This window comes from Anopheles stephensi, chromosome 2 (assembly GCF_013141755.1).
Source record: "Anopheles stephensi strain Indian chromosome 2, UCI_ANSTEP_V1.0, whole genome shotgun sequence".
In the NCBI taxonomy this organism is placed as follows: domain Eukaryota; kingdom Metazoa; phylum Arthropoda; class Insecta; order Diptera; family Culicidae; genus Anopheles; species Anopheles stephensi.
The window spans coordinates 77995818-78018964 of NC_050202.1; the positions used below are offsets into that span (position 1 = coordinate 77995818).

The 23147-nt window shown below is 47.3% G+C and overlaps 1 protein-coding gene across 3 annotated transcripts in view; it reads right to left on the reverse strand.

Moving 5' to 3' along the window:
• Window positions 1-23147, reverse strand: part of LOC118508473 (neural cell adhesion molecule 1) — a 179682-nt gene that overhangs the window by 6946 nt on the left and 149589 nt on the right. For 2 of the 3 annotated variants that reach the window (XM_036048283.1, XM_036048285.1), the window contains exons 5-8: window positions 19468-19589; window positions 19195-19348; window positions 15339-15436; window positions 62-183 (exon numbers count right to left, since the gene is read on the reverse strand). In XM_036048283.1, the coding sequence (XP_035904176.1) occupies window positions 62-183; window positions 15339-15436; window positions 19195-19348; window positions 19468-19589 (496 nt within the window). The remainder of the gene's footprint in view (window positions 1-61; window positions 184-15338; window positions 15437-19194; window positions 19349-19467; window positions 19590-23147) is intronic. The other variant, XM_036048286.1, reaches the window with a different exon arrangement.

Consider the following 23147-nt stretch of genomic DNA (forward strand, 5'->3'; position numbering starts at 1 on the left):
TCACTTTCATGGGTTGGCGGAAAAAAAAATAAAACTATCATCGTGCTTCCCTCCTACTGACCTGTAGTTGCCAAAGTCTTCCTGCTGCACATGGCGAATGGTGAGCGTGTGCCGATTTCCTCTGGACGACATCGTACGCCGATCGGTTGGCTGCAGCGGAAAAGAGTTCTGATTCCACGAGACCTGCAACGGAGAAGCGAATGAGATGAGAGTGTTGGTGGTTGCGATTGGAAAAAAAAGTAGAACGAAGCGGTGTCCTTTCCCTACAGCAAGAGATGAAATCGGGTCAACACAATATTCTTCTTTGTAGGAATAGTTGAGGATCAGACAAAACCGGAAGAGGCAACACAAAAAAGGAAAGCAACGATTCGTTTGAACTTTTAGTTTTAGCTTTTTTTTCGCCCCGTTTCCGTTGGACGATATTAGAATGTTTTCAACGAGTGCCATACATGTCATGAGTTTCCCTTTCCCTACCCCCCCCCCCCCCCCACCCTTGCCCTCTATACATCTCAATCCAGCACGGTCTGGACATGCTATTAGTGATTCGCCCACGGTACGACACACGAGCTAAGCCGACCCGTAGCAATCCGTGCACGGCGCAGCACAAGATCGGATTGTGGCCGAATGAATGGTCTCCTCGAGCGTCCATTCAAAGCACTCTGGACGAGAGTCTGCTGAGTCGGGTTTGCAGGGTTTGATCACACATCGTTTTGCCTGAGGTTGACTATTATTGCTTCACAGGGCCAACTTACTCGCTCTTGTTTCGTTTGTCCCCCCGACACCCTCACTGTCCGTGCGACGGACCAACGATTGACAATTGAATAAAGTTGGACTGTTCCAGCGGTACGGTGAATTTGTAAGACCCTTCGTACGCCCCCAAAAAAAAGTGTGTGACCAGACACGAGCGAACAACGGCCGAAAAGCCGGTTCGGAAGAATAAGGAAGTTGGAAATAAAGAGCAAACATTTCACCCCATTTACCGCCGGTTGTCGGTGGTACGGTTGAGAGGCACCGAGCACTGGCAATTGCACCAAACCGAAAGTGGAAGTGGAAAAGCCGGCCATTGTACCAAGCAATAACAGTGAAATTTTATAACTTCGAATAACTCAATTTATTTAGCTTAATTGATTGTAAAGAAAATATGTCTGGTTTGCCGGTTGGGCGACAGAGCAGTAATCGTTTTTGGGTTGGCCAAGAGTGTTTGGTTTGTGGCGTTCCTTTTTTGTTGTTGTTATATGGTCCGATTGGTTCGTACGGTCTTTCGATGGTAAGGTAATCAGTATGGGTTTTTCTTGATCATCTGCTGGATGAAAAAAGTTTTAACCGAAACTGAGCAGATGATTGCAAATGGATGTATTGTACTGATGAATAAATTGCCCTTTGTATTTATTAATTAATAGTATTGAGGCGTTACAGATTTTGAAAACTTTTCTAAAAATATTTCATCAATTCGCTTTTGGCTGAATCTAAAACAACCGCCAGCTATATTTGGACCATTTCCTATCGGATCGTTTCAGTCTACTACGTCTGGCGCGAATTTTCCGGAACCGACCAAAATATGCACCATCGATTGAGATACAACCACATATCGACGATGGCGATGCGGCTTACCACAACCCTAAAACCTCGTTTTATCACCGGAAGTACGCCTCTCAGGGTATGTGTTCGGGATTCTCTGACCGCTATCGCCTATACACGGCCGAAACACACACACACACACACACACACGATGGAATGTTTAAAATTTTCTCGATAGAATTTCTCGCTTTTCGCGCTCACGCAAAAAGAGCCCCATTTGGATGAAATTGTTACGGGGTTTGTTACGGATGTTTAGGTTTTTGTCGAGCTAAGTAATAGATGGAACATGGAAAGAAGTATGAGCCACCAAAGAGAAGAGATACAGCTTAAAAAATAGTGGCATGTCTGCTAAATGATGTTAGAGACACTTTAATTCGGAATTTATATTTATAACTAAACATTACATCAGTTTGGTTATTTGTGCAAAAATTGATAATAAAATCACATCGTAAAATTTTCGATAACAAGCCGGAAATAACCCTGCCGGATGTGGTGGCAAACGATGAAGCTAAAGCAATTCCAAATAATCACCACGTTTCCTCGTCCACGCCACGCTTCGTGTGTGGTTGTGCGGGAGAAAATTTGCCAGAAAATGTAAACGAACCACAAACGAATTTTCACCTGCATCTAGGCGGGTGCTTTGATGCTTCCGATGCACCGTTACACCGATGCTGTGGCGATAGGTGACCGATTTTGTACACGCAACCACAAAATCCAAACTTCAACAAGTTACACCGACAACCTGCTGTAGTCGTTTTTGCCCCCCAGCGAGCCGCCTTTTTCATTCGCTGGAAAATCGTTGATCCAATGCTATAACGGTCAGGTAATGTGTTGTCAATGCAGGCAGCTTTATTTCCTGCCCGATGGTGACGGTGGGATAATCACATTGATCTAACCTCCACACTGTGGTTGATGATATTTACAGCAGTTTGAAGCATACGCACCAATGCTTCCTTTATTTTTGACCATGGACCCTTGTAGCTTCTTAAGCCACCCGAGTTCATCCGAGTGTACACGGTGGTTTAATGTTGCTGGTTCGATTGGCTTTAAAAGGAAAGATTTCTTTTCAACAAGACTTCCGGCGGTTTTCCGACCGATGGTTTGCATGCGGATTGGATTATAGTTGTTTGACCTTGCGGTATTTAATGTAGCATAAGTATTTAAAACCACCGACGTACCGTTGCCCATAACGCTCCACACTCCACACAATGGATTATTTATCACATCAAAATTTATTTTCTCATGCAATTACCAACCGCTAAGGTCAAAAGATCAGTGGCAATTGGTGGGCAGGCCAGGATTAAGCGGCTTAATTGATATATATGATAGGTGGTGGACCGACAGCTTTCCCAAGCAGTTTACGGGGATACATTGTAGCGTGCAGTTAATTAAACACACTACATCCACGCTTATCAATTCCTTCCGCGACTGGCCGCGGCTTCGAGTGAAGTGAATTTTTAATGCTTTGCTAAGCCTTTAATCGGTATGTTTTAAATGTTTTTGAACTGATGCACGGGTGAACTGTGGCCGGTCCGAAACGCGTAGTCACAAACGTCGAAACGGTGTTAAAGTCCGTGAGCCCTGCATTACTCACCTATAGACGCCCCATTCGTGTCTAGCCGCGGCCGATCGGCCAGTTGGACCACCGATGTGCGGTGAATAAAAGGGTCGCGGCTTAACAGGGTAGCCGTTTGGAGGTCTCGCTGGGCAGGAGAATCGGTGTTGTTCTACCCGGTGCCCACTGTGAGCAAACAAATCGTGTCCGCAAAGGGTTACCCGAACGCAAACATACGTCTCGACGGGGCGTTCGGTGGATGAGCTAATCCTCTGCCAAAACAAATTGGAATTTACGTATTACGTGCGCTGCAATTTGCTCTTCGCTCGGCTGTGAAAAAGCTATTTCACAGTTGTTTTTTTTTGTGTTTTGTCGTTGCCCTGATCACCTCTTCCCGGTCGCACATTCCAACCACAGCGGAAGCACGTGTTTTGCCAATCTCTAAATACCTTCCTTACGGTGGTACGCTCGGATTGGGCATGGGAATGGGGAAGAAGCGACGAGCGGATCAACGGCTGTTGACGAAAATTTGTTTTTAACCCCAAACGCACAGCCAGCCCGGTTTGGAACATCATCATTCGGAGCGATTTAGCGCCCGGTACGAGGATAGGACAACGAATTGGAGTGAGCGCAGACTTCATCTTCGACGAGAATGGGGGCTCTGTTTGTGTGCACGTAGTAACGATTGCTTTGAATTGATTTTCATAATCCTAGCTAGCAAGTTGAGGTCAACAAAAGTCGGGCAACCCTGCTACACTCGGTAAACTCTTTCCGTCGCTATTTACTGGTACGTGGTGCTCGCATCGCCACTTAGCTAGAGAACGATTCGGTAACGACAAACAATTACTTGAACCGTCCACCGGAGAACCGTTGGATTAATTGATGTAACGGATTAGGGGTTGGCAAATCGAACGCGTTTGGTGGGCAGAGGGTTGAAGGATCAGGTGAGAGTGAGGGGTCGAGGATTTGAGTGCAAGTTATTCTCATTTCTTTTAGCTTTCGCGCCTACAGTCCCTATTTTTAGACGACGAAAACGGGGAAAGGATGAAGAAGCACCTCATCGTAAGTAGATCCGTTCTGTACCGACGTTCTATAGGTTCGTGGAGCCACGTATGCTCATAGTCCGATGATGCCGATGGTCACCGATTCGACCCTCCCCCGGGCGGTCGCTCCCCCTGTTTTTTCCGAGAGCGAAGGGTTTAACCCCTTTTCAGCAGAGCCACCACTAACAACCGGCCGGATTCGAAGCAAATCCCGCACAACAATGGAAGGCGATTATACGATTGTGGTTTCTGTGGCTGAAACCGACGTTTCGCACCCACCCACCCACCACCCCCGCTATTCGGCAGAGGGTCGAGATTCCGTTCCTAACTTTCGTTACTTTTCTACTCTCTCTCTCTCTCCCTTCGTCGATGACAAACAAATAGGATTATCCCTTTTTTCCTCCCAAACTCGACGGAGCCGGCCACGACCAATACAGAGGCCGGTCTGCGGGGTGGGCTTGATGGTCGTACTTCCTCTCACACCCGATGGTGTATAGGGTTCGGGTCACAGGCCGAGAGGACTATGGTTCGGTTTTTCGGAAGATTGTCTATGGTCATTGCCATGAGCCAAAAAAAAAAAAATGCAAAAAGCTTTCACTCGAGCTCGTGCTCGGAGCCTCGTGTTTGCGTTGAAGGTAGAGATTTACATCTTCTAGCCGGATTCCAGTGTTTTTGCTTTGTGTTGCCTTTTCCCTCTTGCTCCGCAAAGAGGACCCTTTTTTCCCGGGACGCGCTCTACAACGGTGGCATATCCCAACGCCCGGACACAGGACCGATTTAAAGGACTTTAAAAACAAATGATGAATGTGACAATATTTTCGTTCGGTCGCATGCCGGCGCGGATTTGTCTGTTTAACGGCGGGCAAATCGGATTACCTCACGGATAAGGTTCGGTAATGAGGGAGCTGTAACCTTGCATTTTTTTCGGGAAGGATGATTATGTGTGTAATTTAAGATTTTCCAGGAGCATGCATCCACCATCGTCATTTATACTGAACGTTAGTGTAGTCCGACTGTGAGCAAACGATTATTGCTTCAAACAGGAAAGGCTTGGAAAAATGAGGTTATGTATCTGTTGGTGACAAGCGTGAAAACTCATACTGATAAGGAAAAACTGCCGCTATCATCACATAATATGCACGAAGTTATTTTGAACATTTTTGTTGTCCAACTGTGCGCGCCGCTCTAACCAGAAGCAGAAAGAGAAGAAGCGCGGTACGAGAATCGTTGTTGATAGGACCGTTTCTAGAATTGTTAAAACAGCTTCGTGCTTCCTGCCCCATGTACGCGTCCGATCGGCAACGGTACTTGAAGTATTGTAACACAGGATAGCAACAGCGCTGCCGATTTTACGCGCCACCTTAAACCCAAAACAACGTCATGAAGTCGTTTCACTCTTGACACGTTGATTGATCATAAACCAAATGAAAACAACCCACAAAACGACACCATCCGACAATGGCTTCTTTTCGCCCTCGAGTCTCGAAGAGAGAGAGAGAGAGCGAGCGAGAGAGCCTCTCCGTGATGACAGTGATGTTGGTGTGAGTCGATGGTATACCATAAACGTTAAATTTAACGTGCCAACTGGCGAAATGCAATAAACACGAGTCGCGAAGGCAAATGGAAAAGTTGCGCTCGGAAGCACCACGGCGATGGGGATGGTGAAAAGTTGCTTAAGGAAAACAACATGATGATTGGGAAAGGTGTGCCCGGTACGATGGTGTTCGTGTTGATTGTAACTTATTGTTTATTGAAAACGGAACGGGCACATCGTGTAAAGTGGCGCAACACAACACAGCGGGCCGTATGCATCCACCTGGTGGACATCCGAAAACCGACCGCAAAAGGTATGCAAATGTATGGCCGAAATAAGTTGCTGACGCTGGAATTAATGTACAGCTCGATACGGAGCGGTGACGATGTATGGTGCCGTTAATAAAATGCCGCTGAAAAGGACAAATAATAGGCTGTAAGCGAAGATTTCCAGTTCTGCGAACCGCACCAAGCCGCTTAGCAAGGTGGTTGTGGACATGCCTGAAGCTAATGCAACGCCTCGCACTCGCTCACGGGGTGGTTTTGGGGTTTGGGAAAATGAATTCGCTTTTCGTCGCACGCCCTGCCCGAATGCCCTTTTGAGGCTCAAAACGTATGACAGCGTTTCATTTCCCTTAAGGTGTATGATCCGACCACGTGCGATGAGAATGTGGATTCATGAATATAAACGATCTCTCCCTTTCGTCGGAATGTCCCTGAAGGTGTGGCGCGAGCCGCGCGCCCGCATGTGTGCTTTTGTGTATTTATGCTGTGTTTATGCTCCGTGGAATTGTCCCTTGACTTTTAGTCTCATTCTTAAGCATCTTGCAACGAGCACCATCCGGGGAAACACGGCACCAGGATTTACGGGGTGGTGGTGGTGGGAAAAAGGTAATTCATAGGAGTGCGGTATAAAGCTTAGTGAAATTGGGACCAAGTTTTCATGCATGCATACGACTCTTGACTCCCGGCACTCGAATCAACATTTATGCTAGCGTGCTCACTTTCCCCCTCCGTGTGTGTGTGTGTGTGTCACCGGCCCGGTACCGACCGGTGGGGTCTGATTTCCAGCAGTAGATACCAGCTTATAAATAGTTGATGAAGCGATTGCCAGTGATTACCGTTGTTAGGTGTCAATGAGATTATCCGTCGACGCTGATCTCATCTCGGGTCCGTCCGGTACCGGTACCGTATAGTGCCAGGGTGCCCATTTCTTTAAAGATGCTCATTTTGCAAAATAAAAAGGGGGCAACAGCCATCGTTGAAGGTGCATGGGCATGAATCTTTGAGCAGTCACACCGGTAGCAGTAGCTGCTGTCATCACCGTCAAAGTGCCGGGAGTGTATGAAAATTTGTTGAGAAAATGGTTTACGATCCGAGCGGTGGTGGAGGAGGTTGGGATGGTTCCGGTGGGTCCTGAGGTGTGACGAAGCGCCATCTTATTAAACTAGCATTCGTTCGTGTTGGGCAGTGATTTTGAAGCAGGTGATTTCATCTGGGAAGTGCTTTTTTTGCTTTTGGAACTTGAGTTATGACTTGCAGCGTTGTCCTGGGCTGAATGTTGGTAGCTGGGCGGCAACTATCACACTCACACACACCGCTCGAGAGAACGCTTCAACGGTGGTCCGGTAAATTCGTGCAACGGGCAGTAAAGAGCCCACTTTAAAATCGAAGCACATCACACCGGGACTTGCAGACTGTGCCCGCTTTCATCTGGTTCAATCTGCTGATGCAGTTGAGCAAAGTGAGGAGATTGATTTAAAATTGTGATTACAGCGTGCACTATAAATTATCTGCCCAGGTCAATCCTCGAGTGCACTGAATTAGCAAGGATCCTAGCCAGATCAGAGCGGGATTCCGACAGAGTGACAGAGGGAGAGAGAGAGAGACTGCAAGGAATCAAGGATCGAGATGAATTATTTATCACTTGTACAAACTGAAAGCGATCGGTGCTGGGGTGATCAGTGTGGACCCGGGGGTTCGTGGAAGATTTCCTTTCGCGAAATGTTGGCACTTTCTTAGATTAGATTTCACCCACGGCGCCCACTCACACCAGCCCAGCCCGTCAACACATAACCTCCCCGCTGTGTGTCAAGTCGGCGCTCCACTCTGCTGTCGATTGAATTCGGAATCGATCCATAAATTTACGGGTTCGTGCGCGTTTGAGCGTGGTGTAGTAAAATCTAACACTCAAGCCGTTCGTCTACACGAGTTTAGTGTCGATACGCTCCCGCGATTCACCATCACACCATTTGAAATTGGTAAGAGAAGTTGTAAAATTTTATTCCACTGCCTTCTGGGGCTGGGATTCAGTGCGCTCCAGTAAGCGTTGACTCTCGGGGAAAAAGGGAAACGTGTCTGGCCGGACGGATGGGTTTGTCAGATGTTATCTCCCAACCGTAGCGCGAGTCAACCGGTAGGTCAAATTATTAGTCCACCACCGTCTGATTTAACGCTTCGGGGCACGGGGCAGGCTTTTCGTGTATGCTGCTGACCTCTGTACTCGTGTCGAGTTATTACCCTAGTCCTCGGAACGGGCGCTTAGGTGCGTTCGGACATTGTTTCGCACGTGAGTTTCGTATTCCCTTTTGTGCCAGCAAAGTCCGGGACCGGTCGCGAGTGCTACTGCTTTTTGTGCTCACACGGCAACCGAATGCATTATCCTGCTCGAGTTGGAGACGAGCACGCTTTTCATACGTACGAACGGGTGGCAGCGATTGCAGCGCACTACCGCGAAAAGTTTATTAAAACCGTCGGATAATTTGCTGCCGGTGCAGGCCGGCCGGTGCCAGGTAAATGAAACAACAGACCGTACGACACAGCGGCAATATTGGGTCGATTAGGGGTGTGCAGCTTTATTAAAACTCTGTCCATTGGCTTCCCGGGGGTCAGACAAGCCGGAAGGGGGCGGAAAACACCTGCCAACGACGACGCGACTTTCACGCTTCCAGGTCGGCTTCCCGAAAAATGTAATATTGCGCCAATGCAAACCGATGGCTTTGTTGTATTGTTCGGGTGCAGCACAAAACGTCCGCTTCACAATCATTTATCATTTGCACCGTGTCGAGTAGAGGAACTTTGAGGGCGGCTGTGACTTCGTCCCCCTCGAAAAACCCCCTCCGAATGCACAAAAGAGAGACATCACACGGAGCGCGATAAACCAAAAATAACATCACAATTCAATGAGTGGGAAAATTGAATTTTTCCTTGCCCGGCCATGCGCGCAATGGCCACACTCTCAATCGCACTTTCACCCCCGGGGGACTGAGACATTCCTTCGGTTGCGTTTCCTGTGTGTGTGAGTGCGTTTCTTTCTTTGTGCTATTTGTTTGAATGTACTCCGAAGAATCTTACCGTGTTCGTACCATCTTCCCACGACAACTGCTCGGTTCGGTGGTTCATCCGCCATCTTCCTACCTCCCGGGGGGCTGCAAGGGATGGAATTCGTTGCTCGCTACACCGAAAAAGGGTGTGCGGAAAAGTCGGCGAAAAATTGCGAAACGGACATCGATCGGAACCACGGACACGGTTTTTCATTCGCAATGGAATGTGCGCGCTCCGACAATGGTGTGGTGTGTGTTTGTTATCTTCGTCCTTTTTTCCCCACCTTTCTTGTGTTATCTGCCTCTTCCCACTGCCCTCCCCATCCGGAAGTCCGTGACCGTGTGAAGCAGGGAGGGTGGGGGGCCGTACCACATTCCAAACTAATTCCTTAATATTTCCTACGTGCTCGGGATGCAGTAATAAGCTTCATCTTTGGTCGCTTCTCTCTTTACATTTTTGTCCTTCGGCACGATTCTTTACTCCTACGTGCGGAGGCTTCGTTCTGGAGCGTTTCGGAGGCAAAGAAAAGGAAAAGAAACTCTTCCCTTAACTTTTTTTTCTGTTTGCCTCGGGTATCGCGGGACCGAGGCGTCTGCGATGCTGGCCTGAACGCCTTGTTTTTGTGACGCTTCTTTTATTATTATTGATTTGAAATTTTATCACTTTTCACAGCATCTTCTGGTTTTTTGTTGGCTTTTGATTCGTTGCGCTGTGACGAGAGTTTTTGGTTTTTTTTTGTTCGTTATTGGCTATATTACTGGTTTTTTGTGCTTCTTGCTTTGCAGTTTTCTTCGCTCGATGTTGTTTACGCGCGTGTGTGCGCGTCTGTGTTTTCCCTTAGTTGGTTATTTGTTTGCTTCCCCCGTTTTCCAACCGTCTGCGATCGGTATGCTTTCATCGCTTCGTCCGCTCGGCCAGCAATCGAATTCCGAATTCCAGAGGCATTTCTCGCAACTTTGTGCTGGATGTGCGCTGCGATTCCGATCGGTCACGGTGGTCTCTCTATTGCCGTAATTTTTGTTCGATTGAATTTAGTGTGTCGTTCGTTCCTCTCGACTTAATCATCACCGTCATCATCGGCTGTCGGTGACCAAAGAGCAAGAGGGTGATTGGAAAAAGTGGACGATTGTCATGGAAGTGATAATGGGCGGAGGGTGTTTTGCCGTTTTTTCTCACTTTCTTCTCCTACACGGGGTGGGAGAAACGATGTGGTAAATTTTACGACAGCGTGTCAGAATTTCTATCGTGAATCGACATTGCTTGGCGAGAAAAAGGTGTTAAGCTGCGTAACCGCAAGGAAATCGAGAAAGGGCTATTTATCGAATCAAGAAATTAATGTTCCAGATCGTTTGCTGATTTAAAACCACAGCAGAAAATTTCTAAATTTTGTAAAACAGCACGACTGACAGTGACTAAAGATGGAAGCTGGAGTTGGCTTCTTCGTATGGTAAAAATGCTATAAATTAACTTATTCGCTCTGTGTGCAGTGCACGGCTTTGTACCACTACCAGCGCACGCTTCGATCCTTTTTTGCCAATAGGGTTGCTTGGTAATGAAATGCTCATCAAAGACCATCCCAGTGCGCCAAACAACATCTTCCGCTCGCATCCAATTTGAGTGAATACCGTCACGCTAATGGCTATATTCACATCACCAGCAGTAGCGCGAACTGCGAACGTCACTCGGCGCGTCAGCAGCAGGCGGGTGTGTAACGCACTGGCCGAGACACCCACGGGGCTCAACGGTAGACAACACATGTTCGCATCCGTTTCGTCGTACCTCATAAGCCGCTCTATCGCACATCATTATCAGCAACTCATCAGCTGTAATAGCAGCGCAGTGCAAACCCCGGTACGGCATGCTCGTCGCTCGAGCGAAAAGCTCCTTCCTTCCGGCCTATCTGAGATTGAGCACATGCTGCGACTTCATCGCACGGGGCGATGATGAACCGAACCGAATTACCTTCCACCTCGCAAGAAGCAACGACGACGAGGCTGGATGGGAAGGCTGGCAGGGTCGAAGCCATTGTTGTGGTCATCTCCATTTGCAGCGTCAGCGTAATGACACAGGCAGGCGCTACCGACCGGGCAGCCGAGGTTTATTGGGGATTATGAAATTAATTTATCAAAACAAAGCACCAGTTAGGCGTTGGGGTGGACGCATCGTTTGCTGTATTTCTTGATGGAATTGGAATTGGTGTCCTACATCGAGCGCGTTCTACGTGCTACCACTGTTCTTGCCAGCTCTAGCGAAGATGGGAACGAAGCGAGTGAAAATAAAATTGCAAACTGTGCCACCCGGTCGGGGCCACCCAGGATCGAGAAGCTGTAGTAGCATCAATATTACACTATTATGAATTTTAATTACACTTTACCGTCTCGTCCCGGACAACCAGCCCCAAACAGGGTCTAGCGTACTGCAAACAAACGAAGACGGGGGTTAAAAAAAGACCGGCCAAGAGCAGTGCAAGTTGTTCACTTTTTCAATTGGCTCGTTACGCCGGTGTATGTAATGTAAGGCCGTGAGTGGATCTCGCTGCAGTTTCCCTGCCGCTGGCAGTGAAGGACAAGTCGTTGCGATTGAAGTGGGCCTATGATTACATGCTTACTGTAACCTCCTGTTGCATGCCGCACAAGGGCAGGAAGTGCTTGTATCTTGCGGCCGTTGCTCGTTATCACGCCCGCCAGTCCGGGATGGTACGGGCGTGACAGTGGGCGAAAGGGGGGGTTTTCCCTCCACCCGTTTTTCCCTAGAGTACTAGAGGCGAGAGCGCTCCAGTCAAGGGTGGAATTGATGACAAGGATGCTCGTGCATGTATAAGGTATACACAGAACGAAAGAACCAATTAGAAAATTGAACCCACTCAGCAAAAATATGGACAGCGTACAGGGTTGGGTACACTTATCAGCCCATGCGAACCACACACACACACACACGCTCACGCACACCCGCGTGCTCATAAATGAGTCGAGCTGGTCGAGAAGATCTCTTTTGCATTAATCAAATTGCTGAAATGGACAAACAAACAACACGCAAAAAAAACTTGATGAAACCGTTCTGACGGTGTTGCAGTTTAGCGAGAAGCTAAAAGCATCATAAATTTGGTGGTTGCACCATTAAATGAATTGAACGGCGAGCCTACCATTTCCGTCTATTCAATCTGGTTTGGTCTTTATCTGGCTGGAGGTTGTTTTTTTTTGCGTTGCGTTTCTATCGAACGAAGCTGAACAGTTGATGTGTCTGTGTGGGTGATTCTGGGATTTTCGCTAGCGCTTCGGATAAAATGTTTCCCGAAAACTTTTACGATCGATCATCAATGCTCGAAGGGAGCCCGGAAGATGGATTTTGGTAAAGTTTTTCATTCGCCCGAGAGCATTTCTTTGTCTTGTTCGCAGCTCAACGGCACATTTACGCTTCAATCAGCTGTTCCTTCGGGGCCAAATGTTGCCTGTGCAGTGGAAGCCTTTCATTTGTCTTCCACTTGAACCATCGCTGTAAGGGACGTTGTTTTGAAACATTTTCATTATTTAAATAATCTGTGGTAAATATGGTTGTAGACGATTCGATTGGTGCATCTGTACACACACACACACACGTTGGAAAGGGGTTTGAAATGAAATAATTACATTATATGAAGGAAGCTCATTGAAATGCACATATAGGCCCTGCAATGCAATGTCTACCAATACGCACGATTGAGTATTCATAAGTCGGTATCGATTTATGTAATAAATGGGACTGTACGGCCTTTCGATGTTTGGACGAACCGTAGCCCTTCACAGCTTGCTTCCTCGAACTTCGTCAAGAATGATTTACTTGAATGGATGAAACGGCGGCCCCCTTCTTGCCGAAAGCATACATGCGTATAGAGCAAAACTCAGCCCGATATGCCTGAAAGAAGTAATTCAGGCGCATGCACATTTGATTCTGCTAATGGATGACACCAACCCCGGCACCGAACCGCAAACGCAGCCGCATGTTTCAACTGCAACGTCAACAATTTTGACATGCAAATGTTTAGTTTTTGGTCCAGTGGCCGGCGGAGCTGGCTCACCATTTAAGGACATAAGCTTGAGCTTGTAGCGAAGAATTAAAATTCAATTTGCTACCCTTTGCGCCCTAATGGAATTGCAAAAGTTGGCATGCTGAAAGTTGTGCTATCCTTGATCCTTGGCTTGCATTCTGCCCCCTGGTTTCCCCCGAGTGTCCGGTGGTCCGCATTAGGACACTTCCTAGAAATCAGACGCCCATACAGCCCCCAAACAGTTTTGCGATTACGAAGGCATGAATCGAATTTCGATAGCCAATCATTCGTATCTGCGAACGTAGAAATTGCAGCAAAAGGAGCTCGGTTTAGCAATAAAAAGGTTCACAGAGTGTGTGTCTGGCTGTGTATTTTTCAACGCGTTCTACCACCTCTACTGAATTGATCCGATTGGATGGGTGAAATGTGAGTAAAATGTAAAAATAAAGAATAGGAAAAAAACATGTTACTAAAAAGATCGTCCTCTCAAATTGAATTACTAGGAAAAGTTTGCCGAGCCAACCGTCGCTCACGGTTCGACCTCCGCTACCACACAGTTGCTTCACAGTTCACATGAGGTACCGTTCCATATCAGTTGAAATGATGGCGATTTTCAATCCGTCCTGGGAAAAGACCGTTGATGTGTTTTGCCTGCAAGACGCTCGTACCTCTCTGGCACGTGTGTACGTGGAGTTCTGGTGCGAACCTGGCCAACAGATTCACCAGACAAGACGTTGGCCGAGGCGGCAAAATAAAACTGAATATTGGTCTCGGTATCCAGCAAAGGGTGGCGAGCGGTGAGTGGTAAGCATGGCAGGAGTCAATTTTCACACCCACCGAAAAACCCATGCTTCTGCAGCCCGTTTTACGATGCTCACCATTCCGTAAGGTTCACGCGTCACCGCACCGAGTCGACCGTCTCGTTTGCCGTTATGTTGTGGCCGATTGATCCGCCTCAAGAGGATCTAGTTTGATTACACCTTGCGTCGGATATAGGGTCTGCAAGGAAGCGGCACACACACACACACACACACACACCAAATGGGAGTGTTTTTATTTTGACTCTATCACAGTAGCTACGATAGTGGTGAAAACACAGCACCTGACTAAACTACAAAACGGAGCCTATTTCGATACGCTTCGTTCGTCCAGCTCCATGTCAAGCCACTTGCTTTCATCGCCACAATAAAGTGCTTCATTTTCATTCCATTCAGCTTGGGTTGAGAGTAGTGTTCGCCAGTGTCCTCCATGAACGGTTTCCGTGTTTCATCACGCCCAAAGACATCACGAATGATCGCCAATCCGGTAAGCTTGTACCGGCAAACAGGTAACCGGTAGTGAAAAGACGAAAGAGTTTTGTCGCCAAGCTCCCAAGGAAGCTTATGGCTCGTCTTGCCCGCTAAGACGTACAGTGAACGGACGGCAGAGTAAAAGGTAATAATGGTCGATGCGTGCTGGTCGAAATGGTCGAAAACATGATATTGGTTTGCAATTTCGTTTCTTCCACTCCAAGCGGCAATTTTGTACCAAGAGTGGTGTAGAAGGCGAGCAAGTGTGTATGTGTGGCGGTACGATCGCACAGCTTGGGACATGAGTGACCATGCGCCTCCATGTTGAATTGAATACTTGTCCAATATCGCTTTGCCGCATAAAAACCAAAGTGATTGAATGTATGGCTCAAACATTGAACGTAAAAGGAAAAAGAAACAGCATGATGGAGTAAACGGAGTGTACGAGGTTTGACTAGCGCAAGCGAGTGCGATGAATTTCAATGAATTTTTCCTCTTAACCCTTAAACCCACTTACGATTTTCAACGATTATTGGCCGCTTTCAATCTTTTCTAGCGAATGGATCTAGCACTGGAGACCACTTTTTTGCTGATGATTAATGCTTTCTCCCACACTCACTTTCGTTGGGTGTACGGGAGACGGCACAGGAAACCGACCGATGTGTGAACGTGTGACGTGTAGACGTAACGAATTTAAACTCACTTGTTGCCTCTTGGACTGCACCTACCGAGCACTACCGTCCACCCAACCCGGGATCGGTTTGCCAGAACGTAATTCTAATTTGATAAATGCTACGTGACTTATTTCATTAAACTGGAACCGTTTCAACGACTAAGGGTGAGAGATGAAATGAAGACGAACTGAAAAAAATAGGACCTCAGGCAACCCACATACGCTTTGGTTTGCTAGAGAGAGAGAGAGAGCGGTTTGCGTTTTATACACTTCGCGCTCTGCACAAAACTTTTTCCGTTTGCGTTAAAGTGGAACTTACCGTCGGTTGCGGATCGGCGTGCACGATACACTCGAGCTGGGCCTCAAATCCTTCGCCGGAATGAATCCACGACTTTTCCACGCTGATATCGGGCGGATCTGAAATGAAAATTGAATGGCAAACGTCAGTCGGGGTCAGTCGGTTGATGGAAATGGTTTCGGACGGAAAGGGAACAACCACATTAAAATCAATCAATCAGCTTTTCATGTTCGGCTGCGGATAAGGGAGGGGAGTGTGGGGAAACGGGTTGGTTACAGCGGCGCTTTGGCCACAGCAAGAGCGGATGAAATTGGCTAGCCAATAAAAATACTGATTTTAATCAAGCGCTATTTCGGTGATGGACGCGGCGACGAAGCGATTGATCAGCGAAAGTTTCGCTACCGAGCAAGATGGTGGAGAAAACCAGCCGTGTCCGTGCTCGGATGTTCGCGTTCACATTCTGCCCATCGATCAAGCGTGCACGGGAACTGAACATGTGACTGTATGCAGAGTGCTGTTCCTTCGCTTTCAGTTTCAGTGTTACCACCGCGTGTACTGCGCATTGTGCTGAGTTCTTTTTTTATTAAATGCATCATTATTCCTCCCGTTGCTTCCTTTAAATGCATTTCAAATGATGAATTCCACTAAAAGATTAATATGGCTTATATACGAAAGACCTCCCGATGGCAGTGTTTCGCACAACCGCCAACGGGTCTAAAATTGTGAACCGCTGTGGTGAGGTCCGTGGTAAAGTCCAGCTGTACACTACCAACTTATTCCAGGATCAAGTGGCATCATATCGGGCTTGGTCAAGTCAGACCAAATCACTCACATGTATTGTACGGTACGAGCGATGATTTAATGTGATCGTGGTTGCTGATGTTTGGTGTGGTGGTAAACGATAATGGTGAAAATCGATTTTATTTATACATATTTGGATTGCATCAACCACCGAGGTCACCGCGTGGGGTTGAAGCGCAATATGAATGAGCTCGGTCCGGTTACGGTGGTGTGGGCATGTGTGTTGGGAGGATTCATATTGAACGACTGTTAACAGTCAATACGGGAGATTAAATAACACGGCTTGCTGGCAAGTGGAAACGTTATGCAAATTGTGCGTGTGTGTGGGTTTTTGTTTCTCTCTCTCTCTCTCGCTTCTTCTTTGCATTATTTGAATTCCATCCATATTATAGTTGCGGGGTCAAACAATGTTATTAAAATATCAATCGCAAAGGGATTACGCCTGTTTAAAAAGCAATCAGGTATTGATTCATCATCACTATTTTCTATGATTGATAAGCTTTAAGTAAACAGGCGAAAAAAAAGTACTCCAAAACAGGAGAAAATTACCACCACATTTTATGTAATTATTAATATTTCCATGCTCTTCCCCTTTTGTTCACGCTATCGATCGACGCAGCAAAACAATCAGCGCACGAGCTGCAACTTGGAAAATTATTCCTTCGGGTCAAATTGTTCAGCGATTGTTTGCATTGTGTTTTCCCGTCTGGGATTGACTTTCCCGGGAGGCCAGTCGGCTCCTCCTCCCCCTTCCCCCCTGCTCACACGAACTACTGTCGGGCGATTCATTACCGTTGATCGAAGGGAAGCTGATTATTTCCCAACAATTTTCACCAACCGGGCAACGAAACGAAAACGAAAAAGGATGGAACGATGCTTACGGCGGCGGCTCGAATGCTGGCCACCGCAACCATTGCAGGACCCGCATGCAGGATGAATAAATGATGTGCATCCGCTGAGTCTGGGTCTACACTGCCCATGAAGCAGGTGGCCCTAGGAATCAAATGCGAAAGGATGAAAAATTAAATTTCACACTCGCCTACACCGGTGCGCACGGAAGCTTTACGCAACAGTAGAATTACCTGCGTAGATAGCAAGAGCGCCCCGTTATGCTGATGATCTGGCATGGATGTTTCATGAAGAGGACCACTCATCCAATGTACAACACACAAACCCCATACAATTGCGTACGCACGACACGGCCGCCCGGCTCACGGACAACTGAAATTGGAGTTGAATATTTTATACCCCTGCCACCCGATTGGCGCGAGTCGATTGTCTAATCCGATCAGTGCTGGCCCCGGGTTTCATCGTATCGATGTGGTAAATTTAATTAGCACATTCTAGGCAACCCAACCGGCCGGGGTTCGGCCGGTGGTAGCTAATGGCACACAGCTGCACACCGGCCATGTCGGCCATGCATTCGCGCGCTTCCGGCTTTGCAGGTCGTCCCGCGAGCGCACGGTGGGTCAGCCGAACGTTAAATTGTTTGATTCAAGGTGCCGGCGGCGTGTGTCAGGTCGTCCCCGGTTCTCCGCTTCCACACACGGCTCACCCGGATCGGAAACCAGTCGGGATTGAACTGAGATTCGAGCGCACTTACGCCGGAAGGAATGTTTGTCGAGCGCCACCAACCGTGACGAATTGTGCACGGCGTATTGGTTTTGCTTTGGAGTGTTTGCACAAATACGTTGCATTTCCTTCCCATCGCATAGAACAGGCCACACGAATGTGTCGGCTGTGAACTAAAAATGGTAAAATCCGTCGACTTTTACTCATCGGCTAATAAGCACAAATATTGTACCACACGATGCGTAATGCTGGGGATCGGGTTGGGTTTCAGACAACGTTCGTCTAACGTGTCAATCATCGAAGAGGCAGTACAATGGTACAATTGCACCGATGAACTCAATTAAGCTGACTGGTTGCACCGCTGAGTTCTGGGCAAACATTTATGCTCAGGGCACTTTTAAATGTACGCAAACGGGCGTACAACGCACCTACGGGCTAAGCGGAAGCGGAGTAAAGTCATGTTTGCCAACTAAACAGCTACCAGCATGGTTTGCATGCACATATTCTGCAGCAGTTCATGGGTGAGTTTCATTTCGCTTCGAATAATTGCATCGATACTGATTCCATTTTATTGTAGTTTGGTGTCAGTGGAGAAACGATTTTGCATGTCCTCAAAATAATGTTTAAATTTTATTTTCTGTCTATGTCTGTTACTGCCTGCATATGGTCTAAAATGTTCTTATATACAATCTTCATTTTGTTCTCTTCACTCTGAATTTAATCTTTTACAAAATAGCTTCAAACGTACTAAAGCTAACAGTTTCAGCTTTAAGATGCCATAAACGTGCTGAAAGATGCTTCGCAGGAAACATGGTCGGCACTTGCATCGGGATGGATGCTTCCACTCGGAGGCCAAAGTTCGTTCCACACCCAATTATATGTCTGATCGTAACGTTGTCCATCGCTTGCACTACCCATCCTAACCCAATGCTGGCCAAATAGCTATCACATTGCACAACGGGAACAAAACCCGGAAAAAAAGCACTGAGCATAATATATTTTAATGTATACGTCCCAGTTTCCGCTTCCGTGCCCATCCCCAATACAGTCTCGCAACACGCCGGACGGACATTATCGTTGCTTTATGCTTGCAGATGTCTGCAAAAAGGAAAAAAGGTTGCGCCCGTTCGGCAGAACACAGTGCAGCGCTGGTGGTGTAGCGGTTGCTAACTGAGGGAACAAAAATGCCAAAATAATAATGTGATACTTTATTTCAGCTTAAGATGGTTATTAAACTCGTTGCTCCCCGTACAGCAACTGCTTCCCACAGTTGTACGCCGTATTGAATAGCGCGAAGTTTTCGCGAACGAGATCTGCAAAGCAGGCAGCTCCAACTCGAAGGCTAGCCCCAGGTCTCGTGGTGGGCTCTGATTTATGCTGCGGCTCCGCTGAACCATGGTTGCGGGTCGTGCAGAATAATGTTGCCCAGGTCATATAATTTCAAATTATGCTTTAGAGGGGACGAGGCGGACGCGAGGTCGCGCATCGTTAGCAAAATACTTACACAACACATCTAGCCGCATGTCCACGGTGACCGGATCGCCGACGCTGTTGTCCGCGGTGCACTGGTACACACCGGCCTGCTGACGTTCGACACGTTCCAGCGAGAGCACCGGTCCTTCGCCGATCTTGGCAACCGATTTTCCCGTTCCACTCTGCTGAAGAAAGGTGAGAGAGAGAGAGGGAGATACACACATACAAATATGGTAAGGCTAGAATTCGAATTTGGATCTCTGGGTTTAATTTTTTTCGGTCGGTAAAAAAGGCAAACACTTACGCGCTTTGTCCAGTAGATGGATGGTACCGGATTACCGGACGCTTTGCATTCGAGCGTTACGGCACCTCCTTTGCGTGCCGTCACCTGGCCGGTTGGTGGGATGGCTCGGACGCTCGGTGGCACTGAAAGTATACCGAACACCGGTGTGGTTAAACTAATGCCGACGAAAGACAATAACGGTAAAGTGTGTAAGTTGTTGGTACGACCCACAATGACCAAACCTCATCGCTCATCGGATATTCTAGCACCGGACCTCAAACATGACCAGCCTAGCTTACGGCGAGGATCGAAGGGACGAAGATGAATGTTTTTTGAACATTCAAAAACAGGCGAGAGCGAGCGAGATAGTCTCAAAATCCGTTTCCTATAAATACGGTTAAAAGCTTTCCGTACTTATCCTAAATTTTACTACATTCCTTTAGCACCGACCGAATGCATCACGGGTCTATGCTGCCCCCCCCCCCCCCCCATTACTCAACTACTTCTGTTAACCACCCTGCCAAACAGAAGGGATTCAATGGAACCTACCGACCGCATTTCGCTCCCTTCAAAATGTACACATCATTTGAACAGGCCGAGCACTCTTCCGCCGCCGTCCCCGGAAAACCCGTTCGGTTTCTAAATTGAGATGAATAGTTAATGGCGGGCTCCCACCGGGCTCATACACCTGTGATCCGAAAAGCCTCCATCCTCCATCGTTCCCTAAAGAGGGCTGTCAGAAATCCATTAAACTAATTTACGTCGATATTACCCGGCTCCCTGGGTCCGCCGGGGTAGGATACCTGACGCTCGCCGCATCATGTTGTTATTAAACGGACGACCCGTTGCGGGCCATGGACATTAATTTGGTAGTCGAACCCCGGTCGACCCAGTCCCCGGGACGACTGCATAAACCATAGTTAAGGGCACAGCTGAGCGGAGAACTTCATCGGAGGGATTGTTTGACTGTGTCTATCAGAGTCTGGTCGACCAGACCTTTGAATCTAGCCGATTGATTTGGTTTGAAAAATGAGCTAAATTGTTGCTCATAAAGCGAAAGATCTACCCACGAATAAATATCGTCAAGCTTTGGGTGAAAATCGCACCGCTCGGCCCATTTATTATGCTTGACCGGCTCGGGTGCTACAGTAAGGGTAGAAATTTATTTTATTATTTCATGATAAAAATCACCCACTAGCGTTCCCACCTGTTTGCCACCAGAACACCCCAAACGCGCGGGAGGCTCACTGTTTTCTTCTTCAAACTCTCCTTCAGTTTGGTGACACTAGACGGAAACGAAGCCGATTGTGCACCAAAAGCAAAGCGCAGAAGGACGAACATTTACATTTCTTTACTTGTGAGCCCTGTGTACTGAAGGTCCGGCTGATTATGTGTGTGTTGGTGGGAGTGACGCGCCAGTTCCCACGACCGAAACAAGACGTTGATTTATTCAAAACACGTGTTCTCGGAGTGTCCTTTCGGGGCGGGGTTGTTTTGTGCCCGGAAATCCGGTTGAATCGTTCTCGTGCCCGGCCACCTACTACATCACGGCGATGGTTGATTTTCCCGTGGGAAGTGAATCAAACTTAGCAAGCAGGAGCAAGCAGGCGCCTAAGGAGGAGGAGGAATATTCTGAGAGGTTTTTTGTTTTTGTTGCAAAAAATATCACGACAAAAACAACAACAGAAAAAAGGTAAAGGTAAAGGTGAAATAGAATTGCTTCCAACAAAAAGGTCACTGCTTTTCGCACATAGCCACAACAAAATCGACTTCTCTGTTTCTTATGGGACCAACCATTCGTTTTTTTTTTCCCCGGGCTGTGCGTCGTCGTCGTCGTTGGGTGTCGTAAGCGGCTTGACGACTGTCCGTAATCTAGATTTGTGCTCGGTACGTGCTGTGCCGTCAATATTTTCGTGAAAATTTGCCCACCCGAAAGGATGCTCGACCGGGGAAGCCGTCCCCGGGACACGAATGGACGATGGCTCAAGTGCTTAAGTACGTTTGCTGGAGAAGACTGTACGCATTTGAAAGCGTTCTTCTCCCCCTCGGGGTCTTTGACGGATTCTCGGAAGAAATTAATCATGGGTTTTTTTGTTGTTGCGCTCGTTGGTGTGCTGTTAAAATATCTTCCGCTGGCATGCTGTTCCTGGGAAACATATAGTGAGCTGGTGGATAAAAATAATAGCAGGAATCGATTTATCGACACCGCTGTTTCGCGGAAGGCTTCTCTGCATGCATTGAAGAAGAGGCAATTTTCGGAAGAGATCTTTTGTCGCTGCTTCCTTGAACACTCTAATTGTAGAATTGATTTAGTGAATTATTTTCCCAGAATTAATAATGTGTTATCAACTGAAACCGGTCCTGAGCTCAGGTGTGTGCTAGGGGTTGTGAGTAAACTGAGCACTGCACACAGACGAGAAATTGAAGCGAATGCGATTAATAAAAGAAAGCTCAACGAAAAAATCACATGACGGAGAGTCATTTTTATTTCCAGCCTTTTTTGTCCCCCCCTCTTTCGGTCGTTTATTCGACCAACGATGTTGTAATAATCATTGCCCGTTAAATCGGAATCGTTCGTCATGAATGGGAATGCCGGTGGAAAATGGTGTAATGTGTGAAAAGCGCACATGACCCATGATGAGGCGAGTCGCATGTATATATTTTTCATTCTCCCTCAGTGCAATGATTTATGATATCCGAGCGCTTCCGAGCAGCAAGGGTTGTAAATGGGCTGCTGCAATGCACTATGCGCCTCGGGGAAAAATAAAACCGAAACGCAAAAAGCAAAATGGATAAACAACAAGTTATGTTTTATAGTGTTTCATGTGCGAGCTCGACCCACCGTCACCTTGTGGGTCAGTGCAAGCGACATCAACAACAAAAAAAAAAGGAGAGAACCAAGTTGCATAAAATTCTCATGCAAATGTGTGTGCCAGTGGTGCCGGCTCCCAGCAAAAGGTCGTGCGTTCGTGCGTGCTCTCGTTGTTCGTGTGTAATCATTCCTGCGACATGTGGATGAAACAATAGTTTCAACATTTTATTTCGTGAGCAACAAAAGCCCCACAACGCTCCACCATAAAGCAACTCGATCCTTGCTTCAAAGTGTGTGTGTGTGTGTCGGAAACGGGGAAGCAACAAATGTTGCAAAATTCATTTCTCGACCGACGCAAACGGCCTTGTTCATAAATATTGATGAATTTGGTCGGTTGAAACATGCACCGAACAGAAGGAGGTGCAAGATGCTGTTGTTATGATTTTATGTTTTGTATGAAGTTTTTATTTGTATTTGTTTCTGCGCTCATTGTTGTGATGCGAGCCTGCCGCACCTTTCAGTTATCATAGATGAAGCACCGGGAGATGCATTTGCATGCGCGACAGCCCTCACGGGTGTCAGCGCGAAAGAGAGTCATTGCCATTTTTTGGTCGAAACACGTGTTGACGTGAATTTTCCAACCACTTTCCACTGGATGGTCCCCCATCCGACGTGCGCGACAAGTGTGCACGTATCAAGAACCATAAAATAAACGGGGCACAAATCATAAAAAGGCAAATGTGCGTGAGAAACGAACAGACAGCTGAACTTGGTGAACCATAAATATGGAGAGTGAGAAAACGGCAAAACAATGGCAAACGATGTTCCTTTTTCCCCTCCCCTCCAGCATTCGAACTGTCCTTAGGGTTAGGGGCAGAGGAGGGCGGGA